This window comes from Colletes gigas, unplaced genomic scaffold (genome assembly GCF_013123115.1).
Source record: "Colletes gigas isolate AHSC1104 unplaced genomic scaffold, ASM1312311v1 Colletes_gigas_Sc00008, whole genome shotgun sequence".
In the NCBI taxonomy this organism is placed as follows: domain Eukaryota; kingdom Metazoa; phylum Arthropoda; class Insecta; order Hymenoptera; family Colletidae; genus Colletes; species Colletes gigas.
This window is the reverse complement of record NW_025106637.1, coordinates 8124314-8142152: the sequence shown is the minus strand read 5'-3', so window position 1 is coordinate 8142152 and position 17839 is coordinate 8124314. Positions and strand designations below refer to the sequence as shown.

At 33.3% G+C, this 17839-nt stretch overlaps 2 protein-coding genes across 4 annotated transcripts; one reads left to right on the top strand and one right to left on the bottom strand.

Annotated features, from left to right (window-relative positions):
- Positions 1-266: 266 nt before the first annotated feature.
- On the top strand, positions 267-6348 carry LOC122396665 (mediator of RNA polymerase II transcription subunit 16). 3 transcript variants are annotated; one of them, XM_043395254.1, is made up of 15 exons: positions 267-749; positions 877-996; positions 1142-1288; positions 1369-1567; positions 1634-1880; positions 1955-2110; positions 2182-2354; positions 2624-2951; positions 3021-3228; positions 3361-3535; positions 3619-3765; positions 3852-4065; positions 5712-5821; positions 5909-6054; positions 6142-6348. In XM_043395254.1, the coding sequence occupies exons 2-15, from the start codon at positions 935-937 to the stop codon at positions 6263-6265; spliced, it is 2436 nt and encodes an 811-aa protein (XP_043251189.1). In that variant the 5' UTR covers positions 267-749; positions 877-934; the 3' UTR covers positions 6266-6348. The 3 variants fall into 3 exon arrangements, with proteins under 3 accessions (XP_043251189.1, XP_043251187.1, XP_043251190.1); XM_043395252.1 differs by having other exon boundaries at positions 267-996; XM_043395255.1 differs by having other exon boundaries at positions 267-996; positions 1127-1288.
- Positions 6349-6575: 227 nt separating this feature from the next.
- On the bottom strand, positions 6576-9383 carry LOC122396666 (thioredoxin-like protein 1). Its single transcript, XM_043395256.1, has 4 exons — positions 9197-9383; positions 8497-8764; positions 7050-7333; positions 6576-6985 (listed from the first exon to the last, which is right to left on the bottom strand). Exons 1-4 carry the CDS (start codon positions 9292-9294, stop codon positions 6772-6774), a joined length of 864 nt encoding a protein of 287 aa, XP_043251191.1. The 5' UTR covers positions 9295-9383; the 3' UTR covers positions 6576-6771.
- Positions 9384-17839: the final 8456 nt, after the last annotated feature.

Here is a 17839-nt window from a genome sequence, read left to right as displayed (position 1 = left end):
TGCAAAACAGGCATAATTATCAACATAATTTTGCTTATTTCTATTAAGAAGAAACAATGGATATGTGACTCCTAACAAGTTTGTCACATTGCCATTCTATGTTTCAAGAGATAAAGCATGCAAAGTAAACAAAAATGTTCATCATAAATAACAGAAAAGGAGATATGTATTTAGAAATTTGTAAATTCTCCCTTGAATTTAAACATGTAACACATGCTTTTTCATTCATACATTGTTACATAAATGTAACATTTAAGCAACAGAGATATTGTGACATACATACATACAAAACGCATCACAATCATATAAAAAAAACAAATAACCCAGAATATAATAGTATGTAAGTCTACAAAAGTTAAGCAATGGTTTTTACTTTTATTACGGCATAAGTAGGTATAGGAAAGTGAAATAAATAAGGAGAAAATGATACGTATATGATTTATTATTGCAACAATTTTTGCGGGACACAAGCAGAAATAATTTTCAAAACAAACGGAGCGAGGTTAAAATGCATTAACACTTGCATAAGTTGTTGAACGAGCCTAGTATACCATTTATATCCGTCGCGGCCGAAGTGCAATTTGATTCTTTAAAGTTGGCTTATGTATTAAATAATTTAATGTAACGGATAAAGCCTCATAATTGCAAATGACCTGAATCAGAACGAAGAATGCATATTTGGATAGGCTCCATCACAACCACATATTTTATCATATGGTAGATGGTACAGTACAGTACTAACGACGACGGTGTGTGTGTAGTGTGTTATGGTTTTCCCGGTATAATTTTATTACGTGATTCATTATTATTTAAAGCTTAAATACTATATTCTTGTGTATCGCAATGCACGAATACAATAAACCAAAAATATTGCAGTGCAAGCACTCGTGATTATAGCATTTGTTTAACCTTCGCACACCATAGCCTCAAAAAAATGGATTTACTGTATACTGTAAATAGGAAAGTGGCATCAAAACCTTTTATGAATCAAGAAAGGTATGTTTAATTGTCGTTTTTATTTTATTATTGAAAATAATTTTTATTTATATAGTACTGTGATACATATATCACGTACAAATAAAATATTAATAGTATTATATTAATATCAAGTTTTTAATTATGCTCATAATCAACTTTTTAGCTTGTACGAAGGACAATCTTTATGTTCATTATCTAGTAGAAATATAGCGGCATTTATTACAACCACAGAATTAGATGATAATAGTGGAAAGACATGGGGGTCTCATGTTTATGTTTGCGATTTAAATATGCCTTGGCATACTCACAAGTATGAAATAGTTTACTATCATTTGCTAGTTATTTCAAATATTCTACAAAACTAAAATTGATATTATTATATATCATTAGGATATTATCAAACAAGAACACTATCACTGCATTAGAATGGGATTTATCAGGTGATAAATTAGTTATTGCAGATTGTACTGGAAATGTACAATTGTGGATGTTTAAAGATCATGTTCTCAATGATTGGGTATTAATTGGTTCTACTTGTTTCATTGGTGAACATATATTAGGTGCAGCTTGGTTCCATAATGGGAAAAAGGTATTAGTGGTTAAAGTTTAAGAATTATTTTTAATAGACTCAGTTTACAGAAGATTATACTTTCAGACAGGGCTTGTAACAGAGAAAAAAGATAATATTCACTATAGTGAGAAATTTAATCACTTGCCTTTTGCTCCTTCTGTAAGACAATTTGGTGGTAGAGCAGCTGAGGGAGTATTGCTAGTATCTACAACAGGCATGGTTGGTGCAGTTATGATCACAAAAGATTTTCAAAATCCTGTTTGTTCGTCAACAGAAAGTTTAGGCAGTACAAGACATAGAATAACTGCAGTTGACCTATGTTATGGAAAAAGTACATAAATTTAAGCTTTTTGTAATATCAAAACAACAACACACAGATCAAAATCAAATTTCGTAAATTTTTAGATGGCCACATTTTGGTAGCTGTAAGCAGTGGAAATATTTGTTTACCAATTAGATGTTACAGAGTATTAGTTCGTAAAAATGATGATAAATGTACTATTACATCTCAAGCCCTCCCAAGTTTCTTTCTCCAAGATGGTGCACCCAAAGATAATACATGTAAAGTTATGCAACTTTTTTTATTATACCAATGGTTGTTGCACTTTCAAACAATAGAATTATTTTCTTAGATACAAGTGTGACACACTTAAAGTTTGTAGTCCGGGAAGATGCAGACTCTTTGGTTATTGCTGTTAATAGTGAAAGTGGAGGTATTGTAGAAGTATGGGAATTGCGAGAAAAATCACAACCAGTTCATAAATTATTTCAACCTAAAACATTAGAACCATTCAAAACTGTAGTGGTATGTGTTAAATGGGACGAATAACGCTCGGACAGCGACGCGTGGGTGCGTTCTGACCCAATCTAGACATGAAAAATAATAAAACGTTTATTTTATTTTTGATTTCTATTAACAATTGCTATTATTTATATTATGAATTATGTACGAATATACATAGATTGGGGTCTGTACGGACTTGGTACCGCCGCCGTCCGCCGTTCGAGTGATAAGAAATCAATTGCTTAATAGTAACATGCCTAATATATATTTTCCTATACATGCATTTATAGGTATGGCAACATCAATCACAATATCGTTGTCAATCTCCAATAACAGCAATAGCAACTACAAAATTGTCTATAGTTACCACATTGCCTCCTCCGAGTTACGTAGTAGTAGCATTGGCGGATTCTTCAGTGCATTGTTTAAGTCGCGATTGCCTAAAAGAAATATCTTTTTCATCTTTGAATATGGCTTGGCGACCCGACGAACCGAATAATAAGTATTTTAAGAGTACAATCTCTATAACAAGTATAGATTTGTCCTGGCTAGGTTGTGTACTTTTGGCTTGTGATACACGCGGAAATTTATATTTGTATAAATTACTACCCGATGGAGGTAATTGTTACAAATTTATAAATAGACAAAAGTAAAGGCAAAATATAGAAGTATAAATTTTTTTTATAGGACCATCAATGACATTGACTTATGCTTGTACACTCTTAGAGTACTGTCTAGTAACAGGACTGGACTGGTTGGATATACTTTTATGTTTAAGATCTTCAATGCTTGAGCCATTGTGTGAAAGACTGGATGTTTCTTTCAATAGGCAATTGCAGCCCATACAGCAGTATCATTACATTCAATTTCTTTGCATTAAAACATCATTATACAGGTTTCAAATTATTTTTTAGATATTTAGATTATTTAGAAAGTCGTCGTTTTTAAAAATGAGTATTGTATATTATGTATGCACAATATTTTGTATTTATTTAGTGTAGGGTGAATATTAAAAGTTTGCTTTCAGAATGTTAGTATCGGGTCAGACTAAGGCAGCAGATTTGTCATCATTACTTATGATACATTCGGTAGCAACAGCTTTTAAATCATTATTACGACCATCAGATTTAATTTCTCATGATAAGGGACCAGCAGAGAGTTTGGCAACCGTGATTAATGATGCAATTACTGATGTAGATAAGGTACAAACTAGGCTTATTCTTTTCTATCACATTTCCATTAATACACGTTTTAGTATGATGGGTAATTGGTATATAATTGATAGGTACTTTTACACCTTGATCCCAAAGAATTTACCGTAGAGCCAAGTACACTTCAGTCATTGCAACAATTAATTCAGTGGGTAGCAGACTTAGCATTGAATCTCTTAGCTCGTCTTCCGGAACAACGGCTACAAATGAAATCTGGCGGTGTTAGTATTATTAATAATTTTCAAAATAATTTAATTAGTCTTTATTTGTAATAACAACATTTCTTTTTACCGCAACAACAACGCAGTACGAACTTCTAAGGGACCATAAGGCCTTAAATACGTTGAGAGAATTGCTAGTAATTATACGTATATGGGGTTTATTGCGTCCTTCGTGTCTACCAGTATTTCTCCGTAGTGCCGATAATCTCGATGCATTGGCTCTATTATTTCGTTTATTGTCGAGATTAGTTCAACCGAATGGAGATAGTCAATCTCAGCAGATAGATGATGGGCTAATTGGTGAGTTTCTGTATTGTAGAAATAATATTAATATAGTCGTATCTATATTAAAAATAACATGAGTAATTATACATATTTAATGCGGCTGAATAATCACTTGAATTTTATCGTAACGTGTCGGTTAGTAGGAAGTTAGATAAAGTACCACTTCCTCGTGCGTTGAAAGGGAATTCCAGATTTTTTCATTCAGTACTATTAAATGCGCGTTGCAGAGTCCACATGAAACGTTAAACGACTTTCTTTATTAAATGAAGCGTGGCGGGAAAGTATTTCGAAAATTAGTATTTTTTTTTATTTTTGGTATTATTGTTAGGTAATTAGAAATGAGTGAGAGTGTAAAACAAATCTCGTCAGATATGAAGGAACACAATTTATTAAAGGAGGAGACTAAATCCAAAGATTGTTGTCGATGTTCGGTACCGTACAAACTTATAGCGTTCTGTGTAATAACGTGTGGCATTTTTATAATTTATTGGATTTTCTTAACTCCCGTTTTGGTCAAATTATTCCCTACTTATTATGAAAGTAAGACGAACAGGTGGCCCATCGTACGGTTCGTTTTATACTGCGCTTTCGCGTTTATAATTTGGCTTTTTATTATGTTGTGCTTGACTTTAATTTGGAGACGCTTCGTTTTGAAAAAAGATAGAAAAATTAAATTACTATCGTATGGTACAAATACATCGGCATCTTTAAACAATGTAACACAGGACTGTCCACAAAGTATAAAATTCGTGGACGTGAGAGATAAAACGAAGATTGTTCACGATGAAAACGATCCAAATACTTGCGACGAATCTCGATCGATTAAAACTAAAATGCACAAAGATCTGCCGCCTCTTGTAATACATCGTCGTAATACGGGTAGTGATATCGAAAGTGCTGGTGCCGTGGACCTGAAAGAAAATATTGATAAGAACGACGAAGATGTATTAAAAACAGGAAACGATCATAAAAGATACAGAGAATCAATGAAAGAGTACATGAAATTGGTAACGGTTACTCCAGATAACGAATCGGATGTTAGATCTCCGAAAGGACCACTCTCGCCAAGAGATCTATTTTTTATCGATCTTCTAAGAGAAGCAGAGAAAGCTGAACAAAGCAAAGCACCCGACAATTCGAAAATAACGGGAGGAAAACATTTTTTCCCGCATGATTTCTCTCCCGATGAGAAAGACATTGCCAGTAATATAAAATATGGAAAGCAAAAATCAATCGAAAGTCCAACTAGTATAGCGCACGAATCAACTTATTTTATTGCAAATATAGACAGTCCAAGAAGCGAGAAATCCGAAGTATATTTAAAAATTGATCCAGATCCAGAATTACTTCGGCGAGAACCTGTGAATTTAAATAGCGTGACGGCGGATTTTGTATTGCAAGAAAATAAAAACAAATAAAACAAAAAACTTTCAATTTTCAATTAGAAAGTAATTTTACTATCAATCATTAATTCCTTCGTAATAGTATAAATAGTGTAATATTGTTCGATATACAGTTATAATATTGTAAACAGTACATCGAGTCTCGCTAACATCGCGGCGGAGAAAAACTCAGTCGCATATTAGAAACGATAAAGTACAAATGACGCATTATTAATGTAATTTAATTGGATACGTGCTACGTCAATCACTTTCTTCCAGATGACTGTTGTTTGTTACCTAATCAAATTATGATACCTCAATTACACCAGGGCAATAGTATAACAGCCATAGCTACTCCTATGCTTTTTTATCAAAATTTTCCCTTGCAGGTAAACATGCATCAATGTTTTCTTTTTATCGATTTATGAAACTCGGTTTTAAGAATACGATAGTTTTAATCTTCCGTATCATTATAGATGGAATATGGCGTAGAATCGGAACAATTATTATTTGTACCCGAACTTAATTCAGTTGAAGGTTGTATGCATAGTGGGCAGATTGTAGATGGTATCCGACACTTGTACCTTGGAAAACAACCGCTTCTGGTTAAGCAGTGTACAAGGTATTGAGTGCAACAATTTTATCCTTTACACATTTCTTTTTTTCAGCTTTCTTAAGATTTAGAAGATATTCTAAATCAATATTTCAGGTGCGGGGGAAAAGCTCAGGTCCAAAATATGACGAGAACAGCAGCAATCAGAGCATGGGATCAAAGGTGGGCAAGGGCTTGTCGTTGTGGTGGTATTTGGCGAATTCATAAAACTTGTCCATGAACGTGTAATTAGATGGAAGTTTATAATGCGATTAATAAAATTTATAATACAATGATTATACTTGCGATTTTGTACATTATGCAGCGAATGACATTAAACGTTTTTATTTAAAATATAATTCAACTGTTTTATTTCATGTTCTTCTTAATAATATTTATAAAAATTGTTTAAGAGCCATCCCACGTCATATCAATCAATTTGTACGCGATGGCGAGGGTTTTATCCGAATTGAAATACGTTGTAGTGTGATAATGAGGAAGGAGGGGGGTTAAATCATAATTTTGGTATTTTTGGGATCGATTAAAAAATATAGACGCTTTAATTTTTAGTTTATTTTCAACTTTGCAGAATAAAAATATTTTTGTATCGCGAAAATAACTTAACAAAAAAAATATATATATTCACAATGAAATGTTTATATAATCCGGGAATATAGTACGAGAAAAACAAAGTTTATTTGAAATAACATATTCTGTTACAATTCATTATGAGTAATACATTTATTGTTAATGACTTTCTCCTTTTTTACCAGTTACTCTCCGGAATTCTCCCATGTTTGTAGTTGAAATTATTGAACCAATTATAGCCAAATGATCGATCCTTGTTGTTTCACTACCACTTTGATTGTCTTTTACAAAAATTTGTAGATTCTGTACATTTTGGAACTTAACAAAACGTAAGGGAACTGGATTGCCTTCTTCAATATCCTTTGTTGTTAATCTGCATATCAGTGCAGTTATAAGAATGAAAACTTAATGCGATAATATAAAAATATAAGTCTTACGTAAGATCTTGAATGCTTGTATTAGAATCAGCCATGTCAAAATCAATTGTTCTAGGTTGGTTGATGTATAATTTGATATTTTTTGGTCCTTTATCACTGGGTGCTTTAAACTTCAGTGAATGAATTTTGACTGCTTGTGAAAATGTAATGGACAATATTAATTGCTCATCACAATCACTTTCAAGGTATCCATCATCAGCAGTCAAACATTGTAAGAAGTTATGTTCGTCAGATTCATTTAAACATTCACATTGTGTTTTGGTAATGAAAGAAGATAAATCAGTCTGCAAAAGATATATTTTAGAATACTTTCAACAAGTATTTCTTCTGCTAATCTTCACATACCACAAAGTTGGGTAAAAATATCCAGGGGAATTATTATATATATATATATATATATCATAAATTATACATATATGGTAAAATTATCGATAAATTGCCTAACTCCGATTTTGATGATTTTTTAATATGTTGTATAAATCGATATTTTGAACATCTTTTTCCTCTTCTATTTACTGTCGGTCGACCTTGGTTTTCGGGATATTAGCAATTCCTTTCCTAACTTGCGTACGTGCGTAGCAGAATTGCAGTCGTTCGTCCTTGGTTTGAGTGGCAGTGGGTGTAGTTTTTTTTCTTGTATTCTATCGAGTGTCGTCGAGAAAGAAATACATTCTGTATACGACCAAGAAAAGTGCGAGAATATTTAGTATTTATTTTAAATTAAATCGTTCACTAAATTGCACGCGATATAAATAGCGAAGGAAAAGCTATAGATATACTTTAAAAGAATTGAATTGAGCGCCCCACGTGTAAAAATATAATAATATTTGCTAAATTTCGATGTAATTTATTTAGCGACGATAGTTCTAATACATTGTCGTTCACTTTCAGTTAAAAACAAACCTTCGATCCCGAGGCGTTTTGCACTTATCGAGAATTTATTGTAACAGTAGCACCAATTTTTTTGCAAATATCTCGAAAACTAAGGCCGATCAACATTTAATGGAAGAGGAGAAAGTTGTTCAAAGTGTTAGTTTCTACAATATATGAAAAAATTATCGAACTTTGAATTAGGCGATTCATTAACAAATTTACCTTATACATGTATATATGTATAAATTGAGTTTTTATTTAAAATGAGAGCATATAAATTCAATACATCTTTTACATTTTGGCATGTACACATTATATGTATATTAATACTATGTTGAAAATCATATTTATAGAATGTTATAGAATTACAAATGCTTGCAATTAGCCAAGTAATAATATTTATATTGTGTATTTTGTTTAACATTTTTTTTTAACAAATGTGTTGTAATACTTGAATATCCACTGAAAGAAAGTTACCACAACTCTCTTATTGGTACTTATTCCAATAGTATAGAACAACAGCAAGAAATATTATTCCAAAGAAATGATAATAAGCACTATCACTATTTCGTACATGTCCAGACACTGGGCTTTCAGTTTCTTCAGAACTTCCATTGCCATAAAACTGTTGAATTTTTGATTCTAGCCCAACTGGATCTGCTCCTTGACATAGGCCCAATTTTGATTGGTTACGATAAAATATGAATGTAGGCATTGCACTAACTCCTTGCACAGCAGCAGTTTCTGCACATTTGTCTACATCAACCTTAAGAAATACTGCATTTGGATATTTAACTGATAATTGTTCAAAGACTGGTGCAATTCTCTGGCAAGGACCACACCTACAGATTGTAACAATAAAGGTATTGAAACATATTCGTTATTTATTAAATATCAATTTTGTTTACTTTAATCTTTGACAATTGTACAGTATATATCTGTATGAATGCACAAAAAAAAATTATGTTTAAATTAGTTTCAAATAAAACTAATTCTAGTTACAAGCTATCGAACGTATTCTTTCTTTAAAATGTGAAATTAATGCGTATGTGATGAAAAACCATTTACATGCACTTAGTTTAATGTATTGAATCTCGAATAAAATAAACAGTATTACTGAACTTTAAGAAACAATTATTATAAGTTGTATTTGTGAATTATATATAATAATAAAAAAAAGATTGTGATATTCAAATTTGAAAACTGGCACGTGCAAAGATATAACAATTGGAGATCTTTAATTCTGGCATCTAATATAACCCTAAAGGACTTACCATGTTGCCGTGAAATCTACCACGACCAATTTTGTACCAGCACTAGCCATTTCACCGTAGAATTGACCATCGTCATTAATTACACGTACTGCACCCATTGTTTATTGAATTAGTCTAATGCAACATTAATGAGAAACAGATATCGAGTGTACTAAAATCTTGAATGACTGGCACTTTGAATGCACAGTTGAACCTAGTACTTACTTATTTGAATAGGAAACCTTATGGCTTCTTCACGATGAGATCGTTCAGGCCCGCTATTGGTCGCCGGAAGCGAGCATGCGTGGCAACTGTGTAAAACAAAATATGTTCCACGGTTGCATGTACTGCCATGAAGATTCTCCTTAATAAAACCCGCCAACGCGTAGGACGCAAGAAACGACGAGGCAAAACTTTATCAAAGTCTACAACAATTTGGTGAGTTGAATAAATATTTAATAACAAATTGTTTTTGTCGATATACAGCTACTTGTTGCATAAAAATCTAGTCTTAAATGTTTCGCAATTGTGATGATAGTTCCATATAATTGATACGCTTTCCATGGCGAATGCTTGAACATTAATCGTGAATATAATCGAATATGAAATGAATATAACACACAGAGTTAGTAAATACATTTTGGATTTTCATAAGTATTTTACGTTTTACTACCTCTTTTTTTTGCATTTTTGATTCAACAAAAGAATATATCTTTTCCTGATCCGAATTTTGTTCCTAAATAAATTTTGCATGTGGGACAGTAGTGGGCTGCATCTTTGAACTTTGTAGTGAAATATGGTATCATGCACATGCTTTAATAACATAAGTAACAGTAACTTTTATTGTGTACGATCATTAAATTAACTTATACGAACCAAATGAGAGACAGACTTGCAGCAGTGGCGTGCGTAACGCGAGTATTATAATAATGAACGTCGGTTTTTATATAACTCAAACAATTTGGACAAGTCATTATATGCGAATATTTATCTAAGTCGGTATGTTCTGCAAATCAAATATCTCGTTACAAAGTACCGATAGTAGTTTTCAACGCGTTTAGAATCTTGAACAGTGATTGGAATTTTAATTAATCTTTTGTACATTTACAAAGAGGTATTGATAATTAAATTTTTTTTTTAATTTCACTCACCTCGCAACGAACGAGGATATTTCCGCGGAGTACTATTTAATCGCTTTCTATAACTCTTTGTAACATTTTTCACTTTTACTGCAATGTTGCTACACTTTTTGTATTTAAAATTATGAAATACGTGATGTTCCTTAACGATTCGTTTTAATTCAATGGTGTTAGGAAAGACATCTGAAAGTTTTATAGTGTTCTCCATGACCTGTCGTATCTACTTTAGTCATGTATATGGTTTACAAGTACAATGAAAGAAATTCATACGAACATGTGCTTTATTTATCTTCGTTTCTTATTTGATTTAAGTTACTTAATTAAAAGTTTATTATTACATACGTAAAGTTGCTTTGCGCGATGAGTTCTCTTGTTGTTTATCCATATCGAAATATTTTTAAATAACCGAATAACCTTAATAATGTAAATCGTTACAAGAATATTTTATATCGTTCGCTTTTGCGTGCATTTGAGAATTCGATAATTTTTTAAAACATTTTCTCAATTACCTAACTTTTAATTGCATTAATGAAGTCGGATTCAAATCAATTTTATTCGTAGATTATTAAACGTGGCCAAATTCTGTCCGTTTTATTCAATTATTTCATTTTATTCAAACCATCAATCTGAACATTGTGCATCGATTACGACTGTGCTAGTTTTTCAGGTAAACATTCGATCTACGTACAGAAATATATTGTTTAACATATTCAGATCGCAGAGTTATTTTAACCTTTTTGCGAATAACGAGTACAAATTATACATCTTATGGAAAGGAGATACAAATAAAAAAACGTTTAATCCTACCCTCAGCAAAGCAGCGCGCCACACATATAACGTAAATTATTTTTTTTTATGAAGATCAACTTAGTTTTATCAGGCAGTCGAATTCTCAAACTGTAGGAATCTTTTTAAGTAAGCTTGGTACTTGACCTCGTAATAATCAATGTTTGATTTATATTGTCAGTGAAATTCGATAAATTTTCTTAAAGTGGAAAATCGTGTTACGATCAACTGGCAAATTTTTGGAGCTTAATCGCCCCGTTTAATAAAATAGTACTCCTCGTGGTAAAAAATCACGGTTAGCGGTATCAGCGATTTTGAATTTTTCAACGGCACCGGTAACTTTTATTGTGGACGATTAAAAGGCGTTGCATAACTGAATTATGCGGTGCAAGATAGTAAAAGCTGCATGAATGTATTGAATAGATACGACGAGGCGGTGGAACGAGTCGGCGAAGGGGTTATCCACCTAAGAGAAAACCATTGTCTGGGGAACGTGAACACTATTTGTTGGCAAAGTAGATTAGGTTGGTATTGATAGAGAGAAAGAGAGTATAGGGAAAGGATGAGAGTAAGAGAGTAGAAATAAGTTGGAGCGAGATAGTGCGAGTGAAACGAAGGAAGATGATGAGAAGAGCGGGATGAGAGAACGGTTGTGTTCTCAGAGAGAGGCCAATATAGACGCTTGAGATGGGATATAGCAATAGAATTTCGTTTACGAGGTATAACCGCGTTAGACGATGCCCTTTGTTGTATCAGTGCGCAATTGCCTTAAGTTCTGATCTTGTCCGATATTGATGTTCGAGAGGTCGGTGAAACCTCCGATAGGATACTAAGAGTTCTATTCGCCTACGGTCGTTTCCTACCTTTGTTCGGCTAGTTTAGGACGGGGTTCATCTTATTTTCCTTTTCGTGAATTTCTAGTAAATGTAATTTCATTTACCTCGGTCGCGCCGTTCGTTCATCCTCGTCGTCGCGAACGCATCCGGTTATGAATTCGAAATAGAAAATTGTTATAATTCTAACTGCTGAATTTACCTGTAGTTTAGGTTTCACTTCGTTACATGCGCATAGTGTTTAATTCTATGAAAATGTGCAGCGGAATAGTAATTCCACGGAACATCTCCTGAATAAGTAGAATTGTAGAATCCCGGACGTTGTCGGTGTGGATGTAATTGAAGTATAATGGAAGCAGAGAATATCGTTATGTACACTTACACTTGGAACTCGAGCGAACTCTCTTAATTATCTAGTCTTAACTTCGTATTGTCTTATATGACACTTTGGGTTAAATTAGAAACTACAATAGGGATGACAGGGGCAGTTCAATATTGGAGCATAATGTAGAATTTGAACAGATGTTGCACGAGGATCCACGATCCTTTTTATTTGTTCGTAAGTAGTAGGATTTCTGATATATTTTGCATGTTTTGTGGATCTTAAATTCAATGTATTTTTTCGACCTATTTTCGTTTGACTCGCAACATTACCAACAGGTTACAAAAATTAACGCAAGAGGAAGTGGGGCAGAACAGGAAATTACAGAAACATTTCTGGTCACACATTATATTTTCGGTAATGAATTTTTTTCTCGAAAGTGCGTAGGAATTCGAGGGTATATCTATTCACCAAAAATGATTGTAATCGACCCCTGCAACTGAAAATAATTTTTTTTGGAACGATATTAAATTTTTTTTTCGCCGGAAATTTCAGGGAAACAAGTCAATGTATGGTCAGACATTTTTGGTAATTAATTTTTTTCTCGAAAGTGCGTAGGATTTCGAGGGTATGTGTAATGACCAAAAGTGATTGTAATTGACCCTCGCAATCAAAGATAATTTTTTCACAACGATTTGTAATTTTTTTTTTTTTCGATATTTTTGAGGCGTTTCAAATACAATAACAAGTTACAATAAAAAATATATGTGGATAAAGTGAGTAAATAACGATAGTTAACTTTTATTTTACATTGTGACTTCAATGAAATATAATTAAATCCATACTGACCACATTTCCCACACATATTCACATACTTTCCCTTTACATGGGGCACACGAGCACACTTATATGCTACTATATTTCTTTCCACTGCAGCTGTGAGTGCGGATAAAATTGTATGAAAAGGTACAGTCCGCGATAACAATATTTCCCCCTAATTAAATTAACGAATGAAATCGTATGTTTTTTGGAAAATGTCAAAATAGTGTTTGAAAATGTGCATCTCTTGAAGTACAAAATATATAATTAGAAAACAGGTTTTGTTTTTTATATTTTACTCTATAAATCCTTCTTTGTACCAGCGGTTTGTAAACATTCGTACGTTCATGGTGCAATTTAAACGAAGATTTTTAACATATTTCGTCCAATCAATTTTAAGGTTTATTTTGCAGAAACTAATAACTCTACGATATCGTGTTCCGTACAAATGTTTATTACAATTTTATCTATCTGCATAAACTTTTACTATGCCCGATGCAGATGAGCAGTTTTTACACGCACGGTCGTTCGTTTTTCCTTATTTCTTGAATTTAAAACAAGAACGACACGCATTGTTTCGACACACGTGCGGCCCCGACCTACCTAAGGCTTTGTCGCAGCTAAAGCATGCAAATTTTTCGGAATATTTATTCATCAGTTTATACAATTTTATCGCCCTCTTCGGTTCACGTGTCGTCCCCATTGAGAATTATTGCCCTGCACTCTGTATTCGAACGCACGTGTAGCTCTAATTATTAAAACACTGATATTTCTAGGTATTTTCAAAAGTAGACGCATCTGTATACGTAACAATCATTCAGTTCTCTCATAGGACTATTTTTCAATATTGTATAAAACATTCCGCCCGCAGATATGAATCTGATCTGGCAATATAAACACGACCGAACGAACAACGTTGCCATCGGCGATTCGCGGTTGAAACGCGACTCTATGCCATACAACTGTGTTGTGGGCGTAATTTAGTAATGAATACGTATGCGCACGTGAAGTGGTACCTGCTGATATGTAGGTACGTAACATCTGGCGGCCTATGAAATGCAGGGCTGAGCAGTCTGCAGTTGAACGTTACGACCGGCAAGAGTTATGAGCCTCAACTCAATCTCCGACTACCCCTGCCTCGATATAATTGCGATACTAAAATCCCTGAAACTTTGAAAACACATAAATTTCACTCTTCCTTACCGTGGATTTAGCGTCGCTCAAAATGTTTTCCACGGCGTTCGTTCCTGTGTAAGAAAATTACAAGAAATTCCTCGATTAACGAAACGTTGAAAATATTAGGCTGGATAATAGGCGTTCTAGCTACTGCTAGTCAGAAAATTGATTTTTGGGAATAGTAACCGCGCAGAGATTTATTAGAATATATTCTGACCTATTTGTTGTTTTCAGGTGGAAGAAGATCGTTCGATTATGCGACCAACTCGAGGCTCAGCGATGCTGTGGAACGTTGCTTGGTGTGTAACGAGTAAGTAAAACAAAAATTAAAATAATCTTAAACAATAGATGGACTATCTATGAGAAAATTAATAAGCAATAAGCTCGTTTACAAAAAAATAAAATTTTCAATTAAAAAAATATGAAATATTAAACGTTCATATATTTTCATACTTTGAGACTTGTTGCCAGTTTGAATAATGATGGAACTTCTGTCTCGGTTTGGGCAGAATGCCATTACTCTACCGATAAAAGGAAAAAAACATTCGTCCAACGGCGAACAGAACGTGACGAGTTTATTTTTCTTCCTCGATGTTAAACTGCATATTTAAAGAATAGAACGTGTCTCTCGTTCCACTCGCTGGAAGTATTTAATTTCATTCTTCCCGGCAAAAGCATGGTCTCCTTGCAAAAACCGTTGAAATCGTTTAAATAGGATTCTTTGAAATATGTTCACCGAACAACAGCAATCTAACCCTTCGTCGTTTTTTCTATTTTTGTTGTTCGCCGGGGATCCGTTTGAAGGAAAAAGGAAACCGATTTAAGCAGCATTTGAGTCGAGTACAGTTTACCGTGAAGTACTTTCTCGAAGTGCATTTGCAAGACAAGAAGTGGGAGTTGAAAAATATTGAAAGACTTTTTCGTCGACATGTTTTTAATGCGCCTCACTCTCATATTCAATGGTTAATTGAATAGCCAAACGAACGAGCGGATGGAAAGCTTAACTTATTCGGGGGAGGGGGAAAAATAAATTTAGTATGTACCAGCCGGCTGACTTGTGCCATTTGCCGAATGAAAAAGAAGTTTCCGAGCGCAATATCGTTGGTAGAAAAATCTCTGCGTCTGCGAGGCTCTTTTCGTCGAGCTCGTCGACTTCCCGAAGAGATTTTCGCGTTTCGACTATTTCATTCCCCTCGTAGAACGAATTTCACGTTTTCAACAGCGAATCCCCGCAGCTCGTGTTTTAAACTGATTTTTGTTTCATTGAAATATAACGTCCACTTAGCACTAAATTATCCTTAGAACGATCGTAATGTTACCGAAATTAATTACTATAATATCAAATTCGATGTTCCGTGGGGGGAATTAGTTGCACGATCCACAGCAAAAAAAAGAACTGTAGAAATTTTCTTAATACTTCAATTAAATGAATCACTTTTCACTTTCGAAAAGTGTACTCATCTTTAAAACTCTTGAGCCACCATTACATACCCTTGTCAATATAAAATTTATTTGTTGGCTTGTAAAATCACTCACGGTAGCCGAGGACAAATGATTACAGTGCAAAGAGTTAATAATGTACTGAATTTTAATGAATAAAAGTACGCTCAAAATATGTACAAGCTGCCTGAATCGAGTATTGATTGCTTACAGTAAACCGAAGGTCGTTGCTGTTACAATTTAGTATACTATCGATTATTAATTATCCAATTGTTGTCAATTCTTCTCGCGGAGCATACCAATGATTACCGAACGATACGATGATCGCAGTCGGGGGTTAACTGTTCGGGAAAGCGCGAGATGTATTGACGGGATGGAAGAACGAGTTCCCTTGCTCGTAGCACGCAATCCTTTATTACTCGCTGGATTAATTGATATTGATGTGACGTACCTTTCAAGATAACTGATCGATATTAATGTGCCGCACCTTTTCGTGAAAGTGGCAATTAAGGGTAGTAAGATATGCAACCGCCGCATCATTGTTTCATCTCAGCTTATAAAACGGGTTTTTAATATTAATAAAAAACCATTGAAAAGCGATAAGTAATCGCGTTGTAACTGTTTACACAATACTCGTACGAAAGCTGAACAGTAAAACTATATATATCTACTGGTGATAAATATTTTGCGATTCTGTACAATAAAATGAAAATTAAGAATTACGAAATTGCGTTTCAGAATCTTTTACTTTTTAACAAGTAAATAAAGTATTGCAATCGGGAAAGCACGTTTAAAAATCCCCTGGTTTCGTTTTGACTATTATACAAAATTAAAAGTGTTTGTTGAATGTACATGTGAACGTTTTCTTTTAGAGTTTGTTGGGTTTTCTGATATGTAATTGTTATATTTAAATATTTTAAATAAATCTGAAACAGAATCACTACCTAAAATATTTATCATCGGTAGGTAAACACCCTATGTAACGTCCATACCTTTTGCGTTAGGAGTCTGTTCAGTTCCGTGGTAAAAAGTCGATGTTTGTCTTGTTACATTTTCTTGGAATTTGAAGTTGTGAAAAAGTAATTGCAAAGTATTATGGCGGAATCTAAAAATTGGCAAAGTTATAGGACTTTGCACCGAGCTCCTTACATACTTTAATACTGTACGCCAAACTTTAAAACCGTTTTTCTTGAAACAACGTTTTTCAAATTCGTTGACATGTCTCGGGAACAGATGAATTGAGTTGCTTGAAATTTTAAATAGGCACGTATTTAATGGAAAAGAGAAATTTTTGTAAGATTCTACCATATTATTGAAATTTGAATTTTTAAACAATTTGATACGTACAGTGGCGACCTTTTTGAAAATGAAGTATGTCTTTGAGTTTTTTATTTCTGGCGACTAGAATGAGTTATTACGTCAATAGCGAAGACAAATGTTTTTACGCGTTGTATGTAACGATATATAACATCAACAAAATCGATTATTCATACTTGAAAAAATACCTGTCGTATGTCAAAATGTAAGTAAATACACGCACGGAATTTAAAGTTGACATACCCAATAGTTTCTTTTTAAATTTTAAAAATTAGTTATCTTTTGAAGACGAGCACAATACGAATTTCTTTTGAATGGTTTATAACAAAAACTACTTCAACGATTGTTTCTAAATTTATCAGACAAGTTACTTACTATCGAAGAATATATACAAATTTCCTTATAGTAGTATAATTAATAATTTTTTAGGATATAGTCGAAGAAAAAATTTGTTTTCTTTATGAAAGTGTTTGCTTGCCAAAATACAAACAAAATTTTGTTAATTGCTCTAACAAAAGTACCACGATAGATGTTCTTATAGTTTCAGTGGATGGATAGACATTTTCAACGAGCTATTAAAATTTCAAGTTGAAAGCTTTATCATATTTAAGATATCGTTTTCGCGAGCGTGAAAAATGTGGTTTTGAGAAAAATGGTATTAAAATTTGCGATCGTCGCTCTTCGTCACAACGAGTTATCTTCTCCAAGCTCCCAGAACTTTGTCAATTGTTCAAATTCGATTTGAAATTTTACCAAGACATTGTTCGCGAGAGAACAAAAAAAAATTTATATTTTAATTGTATAAAATGAGAAATCAGCTTCGAGGAAAAAG